Genomic DNA, 16,578 nt, shown 5'->3' with positions numbered 1-16,578 from the left:
AGTAATGGGAAAATAAGTGCTATTTACATGAAGTCTTAGCAGCAATTTTAGCAAAGTGTAATCAGAAAAATTTGTGTGTGTGTGTATATGTATGTATATAAAACTGGTCATGACTTCTGAGGTATTTAAACTTTTTTTCTTCTGTACATTAGGAGATTATGAGTGACCTTATGAACCAAATTCAAGGTTTGAGAACAACAATCATGCACAAAACGGAGTCTATAGATGTACTTACAAGGGAGCTGGAAGATCTAAATGTATGTGCACCAGTCTTTGTCTCACATCTGTGCCATTTAAACTGTAATGTGTATTCCAAGGAGGCAAAGTAACCTGTATATGGTCTCAAACCTATTCTGTGTTGAAGAGTGGACACTCATTTGCTGGCTTCTCCTTGCAAGCTGTAGTCGAAAACTAGTCCTCATGTACCTCATTTAACCTGTGGTTGATGCCTGAATATTTTCTTCTTTGTGCATACAGAGTAAATACAATTCTTTAATAACTGCAAAAGAAGAAAGCAAAACACTTTTAGAACAACAAGACAAACTAATTGAAGATCTGAAAGAGAACTTGGAAAGGAAGCGGTCTGCTGACACCATTGAGGTATACGGTTCTTTCACTGCACCATTCTGAATGGTTAGCCTTTAGCCTACACATGTAAACCTAGAACCGCACTTTAGCACGAACTGCTGCAGCATTATAGTATTGCTTTTATTTTAATAACAGAGAGAGCTCTTATGCGATGATTTGGCTCATGCAACTGAACAGCTTGGCAAGTTAACGGAAGACTTTAACAAGCAAGAGGCTTTGCTTAAAGACCAGAAGGAAGAGTTGCTCAAAAAGGAACAATTTATTGCAGGCCTGACTAACCAGGTAACTAGTTTCTTCCAGTGCTGTAATGTGGTCCCAATCTCTTTAGAAATTGATTTGTGTTCGGGTTTTTTTTTTTACACACAAAAATACTAAACTACACACCATAAACTAATCTAGTAGGCCTTCTGGAGAAAGTAGCAGTTTTTTTATATTGGATATTTCCTTCTTGAAATCTGAAAATCTTAACATCATTTTGAAAAAATGTTCTGAAATAGTTGTGTAAGTAATAAAGTAATGGTGTGCACACACAGTTCCATCCGGTGCCCGCTGATATCTATTCGATATCGGTGATGCAGGGAGGGACGGCGTGGGGGCCATGTTGCATTGTGACTAATGGCCCACGCACATCGGGATCGAGTGCAGAAAAATACCTTACGATTTGCACTTACCTGCTATCAATTTTTTTACTATATAGTTAAAATCGATTAGCTGAAATCGCACCATGTGTACACCTCTTGAGTCATACAAGTTGCTATCAATAACTATTTTTGGGTGTTGTGTTCAAATGTAAAAAACCTAATAGCTTAATTTCTAAACTAAAACAACTGCTTGGCTTTGGTCTATCCTATTTATACCGCTTATTATGGTTTTATGTGGTGAATAATAAAAAAGCAGAAAAATTACTGTATTTCGTCTCAAGTTAAAACAGGACCTTGACATAACGAATACTGAGGATGAAGGAGGAAAGATGACCAACAGCAACATGGGTTCTCCTGCTATGCTTCTTCAGGTACAGTACCGCCTTACCAATGAACATGTTGCTGTGAATTCAATCAGTAAATTATACATCTGTCTTGCATTTATTGTGCCATATTTGAGCTTTCATTGCAACTTTTTTAATATTTTGACACTGCAAATTGCTAAGCCTGCTACCAATATCTAGCAAAGTGTAACTTCCCTGCAGTTGCTAATGAGTCAGTATATACAGTGACCAGATCATATATGTTCTGGCCCACAATCTGTGGAAGCTGAAAGCCGATTGTACAAAGCAGTGTTCCAGTGATGTCACCATAAATCTGTTATCCTTTTGCCAGGAAGTGCTAATACTGACATGATTCTGATTGTAAATGCTGTTCAATTTTGCGCTTATCAATGTCTGATTACATTTTACATTTTTGGAATCTTGGTACACTGGTATTTGAGAACTCGGTGTAAAAGTATTGTTTTGTGCATGTTTTGCTCTATTTGTAGACCCCTAAAACACCAATGGCAAATCCATTTGAATCTGAGCTGTCACATTGCTTAAATAAAAATTTGCTACTGGAACACCTTGTATCTGAGCTAAGCAATGAACGAATAACCAAAAATGAAGAAATAATCAGGCTTAAGGTAAGCTCTAAACTGCCATTCCTGCTCCATTACTAAATGAGCCAATTTCCTATGATTTTTTTTATATCTTTTTTTATTCTTATTATTGCTAAATTGTTACAGACCCAGTTATGTGAAACAGAAAATCTACGCCTTGAGATCCAGAACTTGCAGGAACAGTGCAGGGACTTAAAAATGCAGCTGGACAACAGGAAAAAAGGAGAGCAGATTTGGTGAGATTTTGAGCTTTTAGAAATAATTGTGAACTATTAATACAATTTTTCTAAAGAGCTAAGACTAAAATGTAATTCCATTTTGAGCTTGCACAGAAACAAATGAAATATAGGGGGTGGTGTCTATTCAATTATACCTAAGGCGATCGAATAGGATAGCCCTGAAAGGAAAAACCATATCTGATTATTGAGATAAATTAAAAGTGTCTTCCTGGCTAGTGGTGATTCCCCCCCTCTCCCCACTCCACAGCGTTATAGCAAATATACAGGCACATTTTATATGGATGTGGCTTGACTGGATCCAGATGACTAGGTCAACGCCTGAAATGGTCGACATACCATAGGTTGACACAGACATGGTCTGCACAAGTTTTCCGTTTTGTTTCTGTCGACATGGACACCATATAAGTGTTACCGCGTGGCTCGCCATTCTTTGCGCATGGATCCTCGCTGCACTCGGCACACTATTAAATTCTCGTTCTATGCCCACTTGGATAGTAACGCATGAACTAAGTTGGTCTACACCAAAAAAAAAAAAAAAACATGAAAAACTTGTGTCGACCTTGTGTGTATGGAACTTGAGCTTGTGTTCACCTTTCAATGTCAACCAGTTGTGGTTGACCCAGGAAACGCATACCCAGGAATACGTATAGGAGACCCTACACTCCAGACACTTACAATTGGAGATGCTCCGCCGATGGAACCATTCTCCAGTGGGTCTGAAGTCGCAGACCTTCAGTCACAGGCCGATGGAACCATTCTCCAGTGGATCTGAAGTGGCAGACCTAGGGTTCCAGTGAGCCACCTGGATCTGTAGATGTCAGGTGGCTCACATGGAATAACAATTATTTTGTTGGCAGTGGCTTCGCGTGTTGGCTGTCCGACTTGTCTCACGTTTCCCAGTACCTGGTGTTCCATCCAGACAGGGCAATCCTCCATACCCCTAAAGATTTTCTCCCCAAAGTTGTTTCCCGGTTTTATATTAATCAGGAAATCATTGTTCCTGCTTTTCTCCATCAGAGGATTATCAAGAGTGGTGTTCTCTTGATGATGTTAGATCCTGCAGCTCTGTTACTCGAACAAGAGACATTCGCGAATCGGATGCGTTATTTGTCTTATATGATGTGACTCTGGCCCGCTGGCTGTGCCTAACAATTAGACAGGTTTTTTGTCATCAAATACGGTGGTTCCCTTTTCATTTCGGGCCCATTCCACTCAGTGGGACCCAGTTGGGCAGCTCGTCAGGGGGAGCCTCTGCAGAGCAGTTGTGTCGTGCGGCCACTTGGTCCTCGTCGCATACTTTCCTTCGTATTTACCTATTTGACACAGTCGCCATGGCAAAATCTGCTTTTGGGCGCCATGTCCTCAGTGCAGCTCAGGTGCGTTCCCTCCCATAAAGGGACAGCTATGGGACGTCCCAGTAGCCATGAAAGAAAAAACTGGATTTTGGTCTTACCTGTAAAATCCTTTTTTCTGAATCCATGGTGGACACTGGGCACCCACCCTCTCGCAGTGTTCTGACAATGAGGGGGGGTTCTTTGAAACTTTATCCTTCCTTCCGGTTGCATGGCTTCCTTTCTTTCTCTTCCTCTTCCTTTATGGCTAGCTGTTGAAAAAACTGAAGGATTTTACAGGTCAGACCAAAATTCAGTTATTCTAATGTGTCTACTGGCTCAAAATTGTTAATGACTCTATGCCATGTTTAAAACCTAATTTACATGCACTGTGGCTAATCTTAATAAACTACACTGCCCCTTTACTGAGAATAATTAGTCATTCTAATTGGGCCTCCCTGCAAACAAGACAGATAGTACCCTAGGTGTATTTTACCCATGGTCTCAATGCTGAGAGGTTGCAATACTAATTACTGTGCCACAGTGATAAAATAACCAGACTAAAAAGATGTGTTCCCTATGTATTTCAAGACCTTGTGTATATTGATGTAGATTGATCCGAGACCAAGGTACGAAATACAGGTTGCTGTAATCTCACATGATATTGCTACTATTTTTCCCAGCAAAGAACAGAAACAATCTGATATGCTGGAGCTGAAAAGAGAAATAGAAAAGGAAGTTTGTGAACGAATGGAAAAGGTAATTTATTTGTATTGTGACTAACCAAAGTATTGTCATAGCTAATGGGCTTGTTCACGTTAATAATTGCACCCTTGGATGTCTATTCTACTTCTGGAACCAATTGATCACTGAACACTTACAGAACAAAATTGTTCACTGATACAAGCATGGTGTGTTTATATATAAATGTATTAGAACACTGATCGTGTAGGCAGCACTTTGGTTCTTTTCATCATATGCACAGGCAAACAAATTGCTACTTTGGGCATGTCACCTCCCAAGCACAATGTTAATAATAGCAATCTCCGGCAAAGAGAGGCTATTAATTGTAACAAAAAAATGTATATGAAAATGTTTTGCTTTCAGAAGGTTGGCATGCAAACAATCATTTCATGCATTAGGAAAAAATCCCCATTCTAGCCCTTGGGATGTATTTTTTCCATAGAGGCTTCACACTGTGGAGACCTTTAAAATTGTCCATCATCAAGGCAAGATTCCAAGGCTTTTTTCTTTCAGTTCTATGTGATAAATGTCTAACATTAGACCGTATAGAACTGTATAATGTTAAGTATGCAAATTTTATGTGCCATTAGATCTATATCTTCACTTTCAATTATAATGTTAGTAGGAAGAACAGTAGTAGTCCATTTCTAAGTGGTCTCTACTGTCCTTCTCTAATTGGTGTACACTGACTTTGTAAGAACTTACTTACCAATTTTCTCTCTAAGGGGTATGCAATCTGGGATCACGGCTGTCGATCCCCGCCGACAGCAGTGATCCTGGCCTGTTTGCGGTCAGATCGACCGCATGACAGATAAGATTCAATGCACCGATGGGTGCAAGGGGGGCGCGGCCGCGAAAATGGCCGTGGATTGTCGATCTGCGGCCTGGATCACGACAATCCACGGCCGTTATCGGCAGAACGGGCCTGACAGCTTCTGAAGTCGGGCCCGTTCTGCTGTGATCCCGCATTAATGCTGTTGTTAATGACAGCATTGAATATGGAGCCGCCGCTATTTCCCACGTCTGAAATAGCAGCGGCACATTGCATACCCCCCTATTTCTCTTGTAAAGTTATAAAACATTAACTATATATGTGTATTGTTTTTAATATAAACAGACTACAGTATATAGTAATGTGTATATACATTTTCTGTAAAGCTTTTATTTATAATTTTAGTGAAACCTGATACAGTCCTGTTACAGCTATATAAACTTGATACATTTTCACACCTTAAATAAATTATGTATTTAAACTTCTCATGTCTCACCCAGCGAGTGCACACTCTTTAAAAGTTAAATAATTTTATTGTGCAAGGTGTTTTATTTTAACTTTGTGATTTTGATATTTCAGCTCATTGAGGAAATCTCTAAATAAGCTTCTTGATCGGTGCTTGGGGTTGTCAATATTTGACAATTAGTATCCGTTGCTGAAAGATTGAGTTTTTAAAAGCACATTAAGTCCTGTTGGAGAAATAGAACACCAATTAAGTCCTGTTGGAGAAATAGAACACACTATAAATAAAATAATTGTTTGTTTAAATAGACTCCACTTTAAAGTATTGTGTTTTTTAATAGGGTAAAGCAACTGAGCAACTCCTGAAAGTACAGTCAGAGTAAGTTTTATATTAGTTTTCTTTTTTAAAAGTGGCAAAATTATCAATTATGTAACATCACTATTTAAAAGGTGGATCAAATTATTGATTGAACAAATCCAATATTTTGCATTATGTCAGGTACTTGGTAATGTTATTTGGAAAGTGAGAAGTAATACACTATGAATTTGGAACACTTTTAACTGAATTTAGACACGCTGACCCAAACGTCATCTTAATGTGTTTTTCTATGGCTAGAATTAGTCTCTGACATTGTGTATTGGGCTGGATTAAGGGAGATGGCAATTTCTTGCATCTCATGCATTGTATTTCTGCATAGGTTAGAGGAGGTGAGAAACTTGCTCAAGAGTAAAGAACATTGCCTGAGTGAGTTACATAATGAAAATGAGCGTTCAAGAACTTTAGAGTCCAAGACCTTCAAAGAAAAAGAGGAATTTCGTTCATTATTGGAAGCAAAAAATGAAGAGATTGAAAAAAAGTTACAGGTAATAGTAAATGGCAACGGTCATAATTGAACCAAGCCCAGTTGCATTTTATGGGATACGGTCACTAGGTCAACAGAAGGTTGACATGGCGGTATTTCATGCCCTACCATCCACTAGGGCTGGGGTAGCCAACCCTAGTTCTCGAGAGCTACCAACAGTGCATGTTTTGCAGGTCTCCTCACAGAATCACAAGTGAGCTAATTAGCTCCATCTGTGTATCTTTTAAAATGTGTCAGTGATTAATGAGTGCAGCTGTGCAGCAGCTAGGTTGTCTGGAAGATGTGAACTGTTGGTAGCTCTCGAGGGCTAGGGTTGGCTACCACTGCACTAGGGCATGATGGGAGAATAAAATTGTCTGCCGAGCATAGCGAGGTACTGTGGCCAAAGCATTCGGCTCCGTACCAGACTGATCGAGGAGCATAGGACTGTCTGTCTCTATGCTGGTGGTGTAGAAGAAAAGTAGCAGTTCCTGGGGCATGTTGAATTTTCTGAGTTGAAGAACATCCACTGCTGAGCCTTCTTAACAATGGCGCTTACATTGGGTCCCCATTTGAGGTCTCGGGAGATTTTTGACCCGAGAAATTTGAATGAGTCGACCCACGACACCACACTGTCTTCTATAATGACCGTTTTGAGGGGGGTTAAGGTCAAGTTGTTCCTGGCCCACCATTCTTTTTGCCGGACAACTTCGCGTCCATATGCAGACTTGTCTTCATCCTTGATTAGGCCAATGACTTGGATATCATCTGCAAATGTTATGGTTTTGACTGATTGCTCAGCCGAGGAGCAGTCATTAGTGTATATTGAGAAGAGCAGGGGCGAGAGGACATATCCTTGAGGGGCACCCATACTGGTTGTGCACACGCTGAATGAGAATGACCCAGCTTTTACCACTTGCTTCCTTGCAGTCAGGAAATCAGTGATCCAGAACATGTAGATTCTGGGACCCCCACAGAGAAAAGTTTGGGATGCAGGGGGCGATTGTGTTGAATGCTGAGCTAAAATCAACAAATAGGACCCTCGCATAAGTTCCTTGGCAGTCCAGGTGCTGCGGGATGTGGTGCAGCCCTAGGTTGACTGCATCCTCAACACTTCTATTTGCTCAGTAGGTGAACTCCAGTAGTCCTTCTTTTCTTTTGCGGTAGATTTCTTGGGAACCGGGCCAAATTTTGAGCATTTGAAGCAGGGGGGGAAACTTACACGTCTCCAGTAAGGTGTTAAAGATCCTGGTAAAGATGGGGGCGAGCTGAACAGAGCAGGTCTTTAAGGCAATTGGTGACACTGCCTCCAGGCCTGCAGCTTTCCTGGATTTGACCCTTTTAAACATAACTTCTACCTCACCTTGGTCGACCAGTTGAGCCTGGGAGTGGCGACTCGAGTATTGGGGTGGTGGTGCGGTTTGCCCAGATCGGGGACAGGGCTTATGCAAGATGCCTCCTTCTCTATCTTCACAAAACCGTATGTGCATGTATGCAGTCAGTATAAGAGATACCTACTACTACCAGCCTCCATGTTTGTTTAGCACATAACTTGGTCAGTTAAAACCATATTTTCTATGAACTGCATCTTTTCAATATAAACTGCTCTGGCAGATGAGATAACACACAATCAATTTTTTTCATGTGCCAGATGTGAAGCTTTCTCTTCTGTGGGAATTAAAACCACAGGTTTTTGCTTTTCACAGAAACCACATAAATCATCTGTTCTGTGTTAAATGCATTTTTTTTGTCTGCTTGGAAATTAAGTGCCCCACTAGGTTTCTTACCGGTTTAAGACATTAAATATTTTTGCTAATATTTTTGTAATACGTTTTTCTGAACTTTAAAATATTTAATTAGAGTTGTGTTTTTTTTTATCAGATTCATGAAATCAATTTTTTGTTTTTCCTGATTATTTCCTGTAGGAGGCAGAGCTGCAGAGAAAGCACATTGCATTTCTTGTGGAAGAGAATGGGAAACTACTGGGCCACCAAAACCCACAGCAGAAAATACAGTATATAGTGAAGCTTAAAAAGGAGAACAACAAACTAGTGGAGGTATAACCTATACTTAAGCTGGGGATGTACTTCACATTGATGATGGCCAAATATCTTCAATGCTAGTGACTGCTGTGCTAACTTTGTGCAACCTTCTACCGGCTACAACAAGACCATCTGCTCTGCTTTTTCATTGGATTATATCTTTAGCCATGTTGATGGCTGTTTATTCTAGAAGATCCCAAACATTTTTGAATAACGCCACTCTACAATATCTACAATATCAGGGCGCCCCCAGACCAAAAGTTTCTTATTGAGAAATTAAAAAAAAACTGTTAAATGAAGCAAATTATTTGTCATGCTTAGGTCCAGCTATGTGGTGAGAGAGAGAGGCAAAACCAGTGCTTGTGGACAAACAGAAGCAAATCCTAGTACAGTGACAATAAATAAATTGAATTAATCCTGTACCACCAACCAAGTGAGCCCTGCAAGTACCCCAAAGCGCCCCAGGGTTCAATTGAGCCTAGTTTGGGAACCGCTGTTCTAGGGACTGTTTTTAACACTAAAAATGACACAATTGGATGCTATTGCTCTGCTGGGAGAGTAAATGCTTATTGTATCTACCGAGAAGAAATGAGTTCGGACACACTGCTATAAATGTAACAATTTTATAATGAAATAAAAAAAAAAAGAAATTATAATACATACAATTAAAAAAAAAAGGCATAAAGTATAAAAATTTCACACCTCATTGCCAAATACAAAGAACAATCTGTATGTAATACTTTATGCTGCAAACATTCTTGAGAATAGATTAGTATTTCTGCTTTTAACTCTCTCTTAAAATAAGGATAAAGTAGAATTTGACAGAATAGCCTTTCCCCACTTAGTCTGTGCCCTTCTGCAGCAGCCACAAGGCTTTTTTTCGCCAGGTGGAAATAGCGTTAGTTTACGACATTATTAGGTTGAATGTCATTGGCCTATTCAATGTGGGCTCTGTTCTCCTGATATATTCCACCAGTCGGAAAGTCCCGGTATTGGCGAAAATGGCCGTGTAGTTTACAAACCAGCGGCTGTTTCCAACAATACAGATTCGCCTCTGTTGGGAGGTGAACCTGTTGCAGGCGAGTATGGCCCGGGATTGAATACTGTCGGCGGAAATAGCGTCCGGGATTGAATACCCCTCCATAGACTGCAGACCATTAGCTTCACCTTTTGAAAAGACATTATAATAAATAAGAACTTTCTATTGCTTTTTTAAAAACATTACACATGTTATAAGGGTTTAAGGGGTAGATTCAGTAAGCTTGGTGAAGTGTCTGGTTTTAATCACGGCCAATCAGCTCCTGCCTGCCATTTTCCAAACCAAGCCTGTAACTTCACAGTTAGGAGCTGATTGGCCGGTGATAAAAACCAGACACTTAAACACTTCACTGAGCTTAATAAATCTGCCCCTAAATTCTTTAAATGTGGAAACAGTCTTTAATTATAATTTGTGTACTTGAAATATGTGTACAAATACAGATTATAAATTAAAGGACTTCTTATGAGAGATCTTAAAAAAAACTGTTTTCCCCATAATGTTGATAATACCAACTTTTGGTGGTTATTATTGGTTTAAGGGTAGTGATATGTGAGCACTGTACTTCTGTTGCATGTTGTAATGTGGCTTTTTCTTTTTCGTTGTAGGAGATTAGCAAGCTGAAAGCCGAGAATAAGATACTCAGAGAACCCTTGAACCCTGTACTGACAATTGTTAGTTGAGAAGAGTAATTTTAAAGCAAAGAAACTCTGAATATGTGGAAAGGAGGAGACACCATTTTAAAGGAACAATTGCAGTGTTTCTGTAATGCCTCATCTCTGTACTATTTAGCATTTTGTTGAGTGATTTATTAACTAACGGTCTCGTCTACAAATATTTGTTTGTTTTTTTAAATTGTGTTTTAATCATAAAGGTGCATTAGCAGGCGATTAAAGAAGATCTCCACCCAAAATTAAAATATAGCTATATTTGATGTTGATTGAGATAATTCTAATAGTGTTAAAACATCACCCAAAGTTGCTATAATATAGTGGTGGTTGGAGCAATTATTTGAATTAAAACATGTCATATTTTCCTTGCCTTCAACTTTATTTACATACATTTTTTCTTTGACATTATGACATTAAGACAAAAAGCAATTTAGGCTCAAATCCACAATGTGAAATTGTACTACTAACTTCCTTGTAGTACATTTAGAGGCTGGTAAACATACAGACATATATTTCAAAAATATATATTCAGATGGAGCTGCTGTCATTCAGTCAGGGGTCTGGTAGTCAGATCGCCAGATGCCGGAGGGGGACGCGCGCACGTCCCCTTCCGAAGGAGCTCCCCACCAGTCCCTGTCGATCGCCGCCCCAGAAACTGGGACGCTCGCGTGTCCCAATCAGATGGAGCGCCTCTCCACCGGCGTTCGCCAGTGGGGGCATCCATCTGTATTTGGTTAACTTTAGAATTAAAATGTTTTAGCAAATTGCTACCCTATAATAGTATATAAAGCCTTTACTATTTTTATATGTCAGTTTCTATAACTAAGATTGTATTGACATTGTATCTATTGTAAGTTTTTTTTTTTTTTTTATAAGCATATTGCTGGCAGCTTTTCTGAAATGATGTAGAAAGGGATACATTCACTAGGTCGACATGCATTAAGGTTGACATGCAGGAAGTTCGATATTAGGTTAGGTTGACATGAGGTTTTTCACTTCTTTTTTTTTTTTTTTGAACTGACATGTGCCGACAGGCTGTATTTCATGCCCTACCATTCACTAGGTCGTGGTGGGAGAATGAAATAGTGTGCCGAGCGTAGCGAGTGTCCATGTCGTAAGTGTCGAAATTCAGGACAAAAAAAAGTGAAAAAACCCATGTCGACCTAATGCTTGTAAGACCTTCAGTCATGTCAACCTTCCTGCATGTTGACCTAGTTGCTGTCTATCCAATGATCAATACCCTGTAGAAATGTAAATATTTGTCATGTTTGTTTCTGTTTGTAACATATAAATGTACTATGAAACGTGTTCACTTTGTGTGTGTCTTTTGGTGTTATCTGATTTACAAGTTTGGTCCCAGTAAATGATTTGGCTTCATAAATCTGTCTGTTTATATGGGAAACTTCTTGTGTCTCCTAAAATTATCATAGTTTCAAGTTTTTTTAGTTTCCCCACAAAAAAAAAGCACAAACTAGTACTGTATGTATGTTCCTTGATGCTTTCCTTTTGGAATTAAAGATCAATAAAGATTCTCTTAATTTTGTTATTTTCTTTGCCATTTTATTGGAAATCTGTCAGTAATCAATTGGGATTGCAAAATGTTTGTTTTTTTTTTTTTCAAAAAGTACTATAACTTATAAGTTTTTGGTATAGTTTAAGAAAATAATAATAAAAAAAAATATTTGCTTCCCTCAGCCCTGTTCTCTAAAGCCGTTCTGCAGAGAAATAAGGAATGCAATACAAAAAGGACTAAATACATAGTTAAGGGTTGACTAAATAAGCGCAATGAAGAAATGATGTCTAGAAATGGATTGGTTGCTATGAGCAACACCCACCACATTTAAATTTTAAGAACTTTCTTGGGTATTGAAAGCTGTGCTTAGTTTTGCTTCCTACTCTCCGTATCATATTCTTCTCTAGTAGTGAACAGTGGTTTCATGCTGCCACCATTCCATCAAGGGAATGTGGCCATTAGGTCAACTGTAAAACAATCCAGATGGCAATTGATACATAAAACAGGTATGTAAATAATAAGAATATTTGGTACTTCTTTACTTTCACGGCGCCAGCATGGCGCCGTGCTACTTCCGGCTTCTACGCTCGCCACAAACTATGTAAAATAAAGGAACTTAACGCCATGCCAACATGGATAGTTCATACCTCCACTATCCATGTTGGCATGGAGTTGATTTTAAATAGCGTGGCGAGCCACCGAGCCCGCAGCGTGGGCGAGCGAAGTAAAGAAGTACCGAATATTTACTAAAAAGGGATTTTTGTAAGAACTTACCGTTCAAATCCCTTTCTCTGATATGGTCCTGGTGACACAGCTCAACATTGGGATGTAGGAGGGTCCGTAGGAGCCAGGCACCTATCCTAAAGCTTTTGGAGGGTAGGCTCCTCTCTTTGCATCCCAGACTCTTCAGCTCAATCTTGCAAAGCCACTGGAATACATTAACTCAGTACAAACGCCTGCACATATTATATGCACAATTTAAAATTTTAACTTTTCAACCATATATAACATGAAACATCATGAACAATGGCATACTTACTGAGCATAAGGGAGGGATTGCTGTGTCACCAGGACCATATCAGAGAAAGGGATTTGAATGGTAAGTTCTTACAAAAATCCCTTTTTCTCTTTCAATGGTCCTGGTGACACAGCTCAACATTGGGACGTTCAAGAGCCGGTCCTTTGGGAGGGTACGCTGAGGTTTGCAGCCCTCATCACTGCTCGCCCGGATGATGCGTCCTCCGACGCGAACTCATGGAACCTATAGAATTTGGCAAAAGTGTGAACAGATGACCAAGTGGCGGCCCTGCTCAGCTGTGGCCCCATTTCAAACCGCCCAAGAGGTGGCGACCGACCTGGTGGTATGCGCGTTGATCCTGGCCGGAACAGGCCTACCAACCTTAGTATATGCAAAGGCAATGACAGAACGCAACCACCTAGCAATGGTCTGCTTAGACGCAGGCCAACCAATCTTGTGCACATCATACAAGACTAACAAAGTATCAGTCTTCCTGACACCTTTCACCCTGTCCACATAAATGCGCAAGGCGCGCACAACGTCCAAATTCCTCAATTTGTCCCTTTTCCTGGAACCCTCTGGGGGTTGAAACACAGGCAAAACTATCTCTTGATTCAATGAAAAGCAGAGACTACTTTTGGCAAAAATTGGGGTACTGTTCGAAGAACAGCCCTGTCATGAAAAATAAGAAAAGGAGACTTGCAGGACAATGCTCCCAATTCCGATACTCTCTTTGCAGAGGCAACAGCCAACAGAAAGACAAGTTTCCATGTAAGGAACGGCTCAAAAGGCGCCCTTTGGAGACACTCCAGTACCAGTGATAAATCCCAAGGAGCCACTGGTTGCTTGTAGGGAGGTTTCAATCTGGAAACCCCTTGCAGGAAAGTCTGCACCTCCGGTAGCAACGCTATCCTCTTCTGAAAATAGATTGATAGAGCCGAGATCTGTACCTTGAGAGACTGAAGGCTTAGACCAGACGAGAAACCATCCTGCAAAAACTCAAGTAACTTTGAAAGTCGAAATCGAGATGTATGCGACTTCTGCCTTTCAAACCACCTAATATAGGTCTTCCAGTCCCTATAATAGTTAGCCGAAGACACCGACTTCCTAGCCTTTATCATGGTATTTACCACAGCCTCTGAGAAACCCTTGTTCTTTAAGATGGCGGTCTCAATAGCCAAGCCATCAAATTTAGCCGAGCTAAATCCAGGTGGAAGAACGGCCCTTGCCTTTAACAGATCTGACCTCAGAGGTAGACGCCACGAGTCCACAGACAATCTCTGAACCCTTGAGTACCAGGACCTCCTTGGCCAATATGGGGCTATTGGAATCACCGGGATTCCTTGGGATTGGATTCTTTTCAGAACCCTTGCCAGCATTGGGAATGGCGGAAAAACAAAGCAGATTCCCCTCCCAGGGGATCGTCATTGCATCCACTGCTTCAGCCAATGGATCTCTTGTCCTGGCATAAAACCTGGGTACTTGATGATTGAACCTGAATGCCATAAGGTCCACATCCGGAGTTCCCCACCTCACTGCAATCTGGTGAAACACCTGTGAGTTCAGACTCCATTCTCCTTCGAGCAGCTCCTCCCTGCTCAGGAAATCTGCCTCGACAGTCTCCACCCCGGGGATGAATATCGCCGATAATGCTGGAACCTTCTGCTCCGCCCACAATAAGATCCGGGAAATTTCCCACATGGCCAGCCTGCTGCGTGTGCCTCCCTGATGATTCAAGTATGTCACAGCCGTGGCATTGTCCGTCTGAATCCGCAATGGGAGACCCTGCAATCTTTCTCCTGAAAAGGATATCACCTTCCACACAGCCCGCAGTTCCAGAATATTGATCGGCAAGGCTGACTCTTCCGAGGTCCACAAACCCTGAAGCCGTAGGTCCAGAGCAACTGCCCCCCAGCCACTGAGACTGGCGTCGGTAGTGACTACCAGCCAGTCCCAGGACTGCAGAGACCGACCCCACTGAAGGGAATCCACCTCCATCCACCATTCCAGGGAAGACCGGGTTTCTGGAGACAACACTATCTGCTCTGACCTCATGGTCTGAGTATTCCCTGGCCAGGATGTCAGAATGTTCCACTGGAATACTCGAGAGTGGAACCTGGCAAACTGTAGCGTCTCGAAAGTCGCCACCATTTTCCCCAGCAGCTTGAGACACCTCCAAACCAATGGACTCCGAGTCCCCAGAATATCCCGAACCAAGATGGACATGTCCCTGGCCTTTGTCTCTGGTAAAAATACCCGATGTAGATGGGTATCCAGGATAACCCCCAGGAACTGGATTCTCTGAGATGGCAAGAGCTGAGACTTTTGTAAATTTAAAAGCCAACAGTGAACTTTCAAAAACCTGATGGCTTCTTCCAAGTGTTTCTGCAAGATCCCTGCCGACTCTGCTTTGAACAGCAGGTCGTCCAGATACGGAATCACAGTGATTCTCCTCAGTCGGAGAGCAGCCGCCATCACTGACATAATTTTGGTGAATACCCTTGGAGCTGTGGCCAGACGAAAGGGCAACGCCTGAAATTGCAGATGCAGGTTTCCTATGGCAAACCTCAGGAGAACCTGATGTTCCGGGTGGATAGGAACATGCAGATATGCGTCCTGGACATCCATGGATGCCAAAAATTCTCCCTGGTCCAAGCTTAGCAGCACAGGCCGCAGAGATTCCATCTTGAAATGGTCTACCCACAGATGGAGATTCAAAGACTTTAAATTTAAGATTGGTCTGAATTGGTCAGAAACCGTCTGGCTTGGGCACCAAAAACAGAGTGGAATAAAAGCCTTTCTTCCACTCGAGGGACCGGGATCACCACTCCTTTTTTTAACAGGGATTGAGCCGCCCCCAAAAGAACAGAATGGAGCTGTGACTCCTTTGGCATTGGTGTGGGTAGAAATCTTCTCGGAGGAAGACCTTCTTAGACGCGCCCCCCCCCTTGACCACCGCTGGGGGACTCCCCAGGTAGTAATGATGAGGGCTTGTCCTCACCTTTGGTGCTCGGTTTCTTGTGGAAAGAACCAAATTTTGCCTTGCCCCTAGAGGACTGGAAGTTTCCCCTGAATGAGTGTACTCGAAAGGACGCACCCCTTCTAGGGGAGGGCCGAAAGGACGGTCTAAAAGCAGAAAATCTTGAGGCCTGTTTTGCTGCAGGAGCCGGCAGGAAAGTACTTTTGCCTCCTGTGGCCTGCTTAATAATCTCTTCTAGCTCGGAACCAAACAACCGCTTTCCTTTAAAAGCCAATGCCTCTAAGGCCTTTTTAGATTTGTTATCCGCCTCCCAGGCTTTAAGCCAAAGCACTCTCCTGGCATTGACGGACATCGTGGATACTCTGGAAGCCATCTTAAGTGCTTCCTCCTCAGCCTCAAGCACATACTCTGCAGCTGCTTTCAATTTCTCAGCTAGCAGTAACACACCTGGGTCAGCATGTAAAATAGTACATAAGTCACTGGCCCAAACAATCATGGCCTTGGAGACTCATGCTGATGCTATAAGAGGGCGTAAAGTGAAACCCACCCCTTCAAAAATTGCCTTAAGGTTACCCTCAAGCTTCTTGTCTACGGGGTCCTTAAAGGCTGCACCCCCTGGACAGGTAGCACAGTGGCTTTAGAAAGCCATGCCACGGAAGCATCCACCACTGGAACTTTTTCCCAGAGGTCCGCATGAGCCTCAGGCATGGGGTACAGACTTAAATATCTCTTAGGCATCTGAAGCCTTTTATC

At 41.7% G+C, this 16,578-nt stretch overlaps 1 protein-coding gene across 1 annotated transcript in view; it reads left to right on the top strand.

Moving 5' to 3' along the window:
• KIF15 (kinesin family member 15) overlaps positions 1-11,856 on the top strand; it is a 78,561-nt gene extending 66,705 nt beyond the window's left edge. Inside the window, exons 25-35 of the mRNA XM_083188562.1 lie at positions 153-257; positions 478-600; positions 724-870; positions 1,511-1,600; positions 2,062-2,199; positions 2,302-2,411; positions 4,429-4,504; positions 6,065-6,102; positions 6,422-6,587; positions 8,491-8,622; positions 10,252-11,856. Coding sequence (XP_083044688.1) covers positions 153-257; positions 478-600; positions 724-870; positions 1,511-1,600; positions 2,062-2,199; positions 2,302-2,411; positions 4,429-4,504; positions 6,065-6,102; positions 6,422-6,587; positions 8,491-8,622; positions 10,252-10,326 — 1,200 coding nt within the window. The 3' untranslated portion in view covers positions 10,327-11,856. The remainder of the gene's footprint in view (positions 1-152; positions 258-477; positions 601-723; positions 871-1,510; positions 1,601-2,061; positions 2,200-2,301; positions 2,412-4,428; positions 4,505-6,064; positions 6,103-6,421; positions 6,588-8,490; positions 8,623-10,251) is intronic.
• Positions 11,857-16,578: the final 4,722 nt, after the last annotated feature.

The sequence above is a fragment of the Crinia signifera genome, chromosome 5 (genome assembly GCF_055691185.1).
Source record: "Crinia signifera chromosome 5, ASM5569118v1, whole genome shotgun sequence".
In the NCBI taxonomy this organism is placed as follows: Eukaryota; Metazoa; Chordata; class Amphibia; order Anura; family Myobatrachidae; genus Crinia; species Crinia signifera.
The sequence above is the reverse complement of the archived record's forward strand: the minus strand, read 5'-3'. Positions and strand labels throughout refer to the sequence as shown.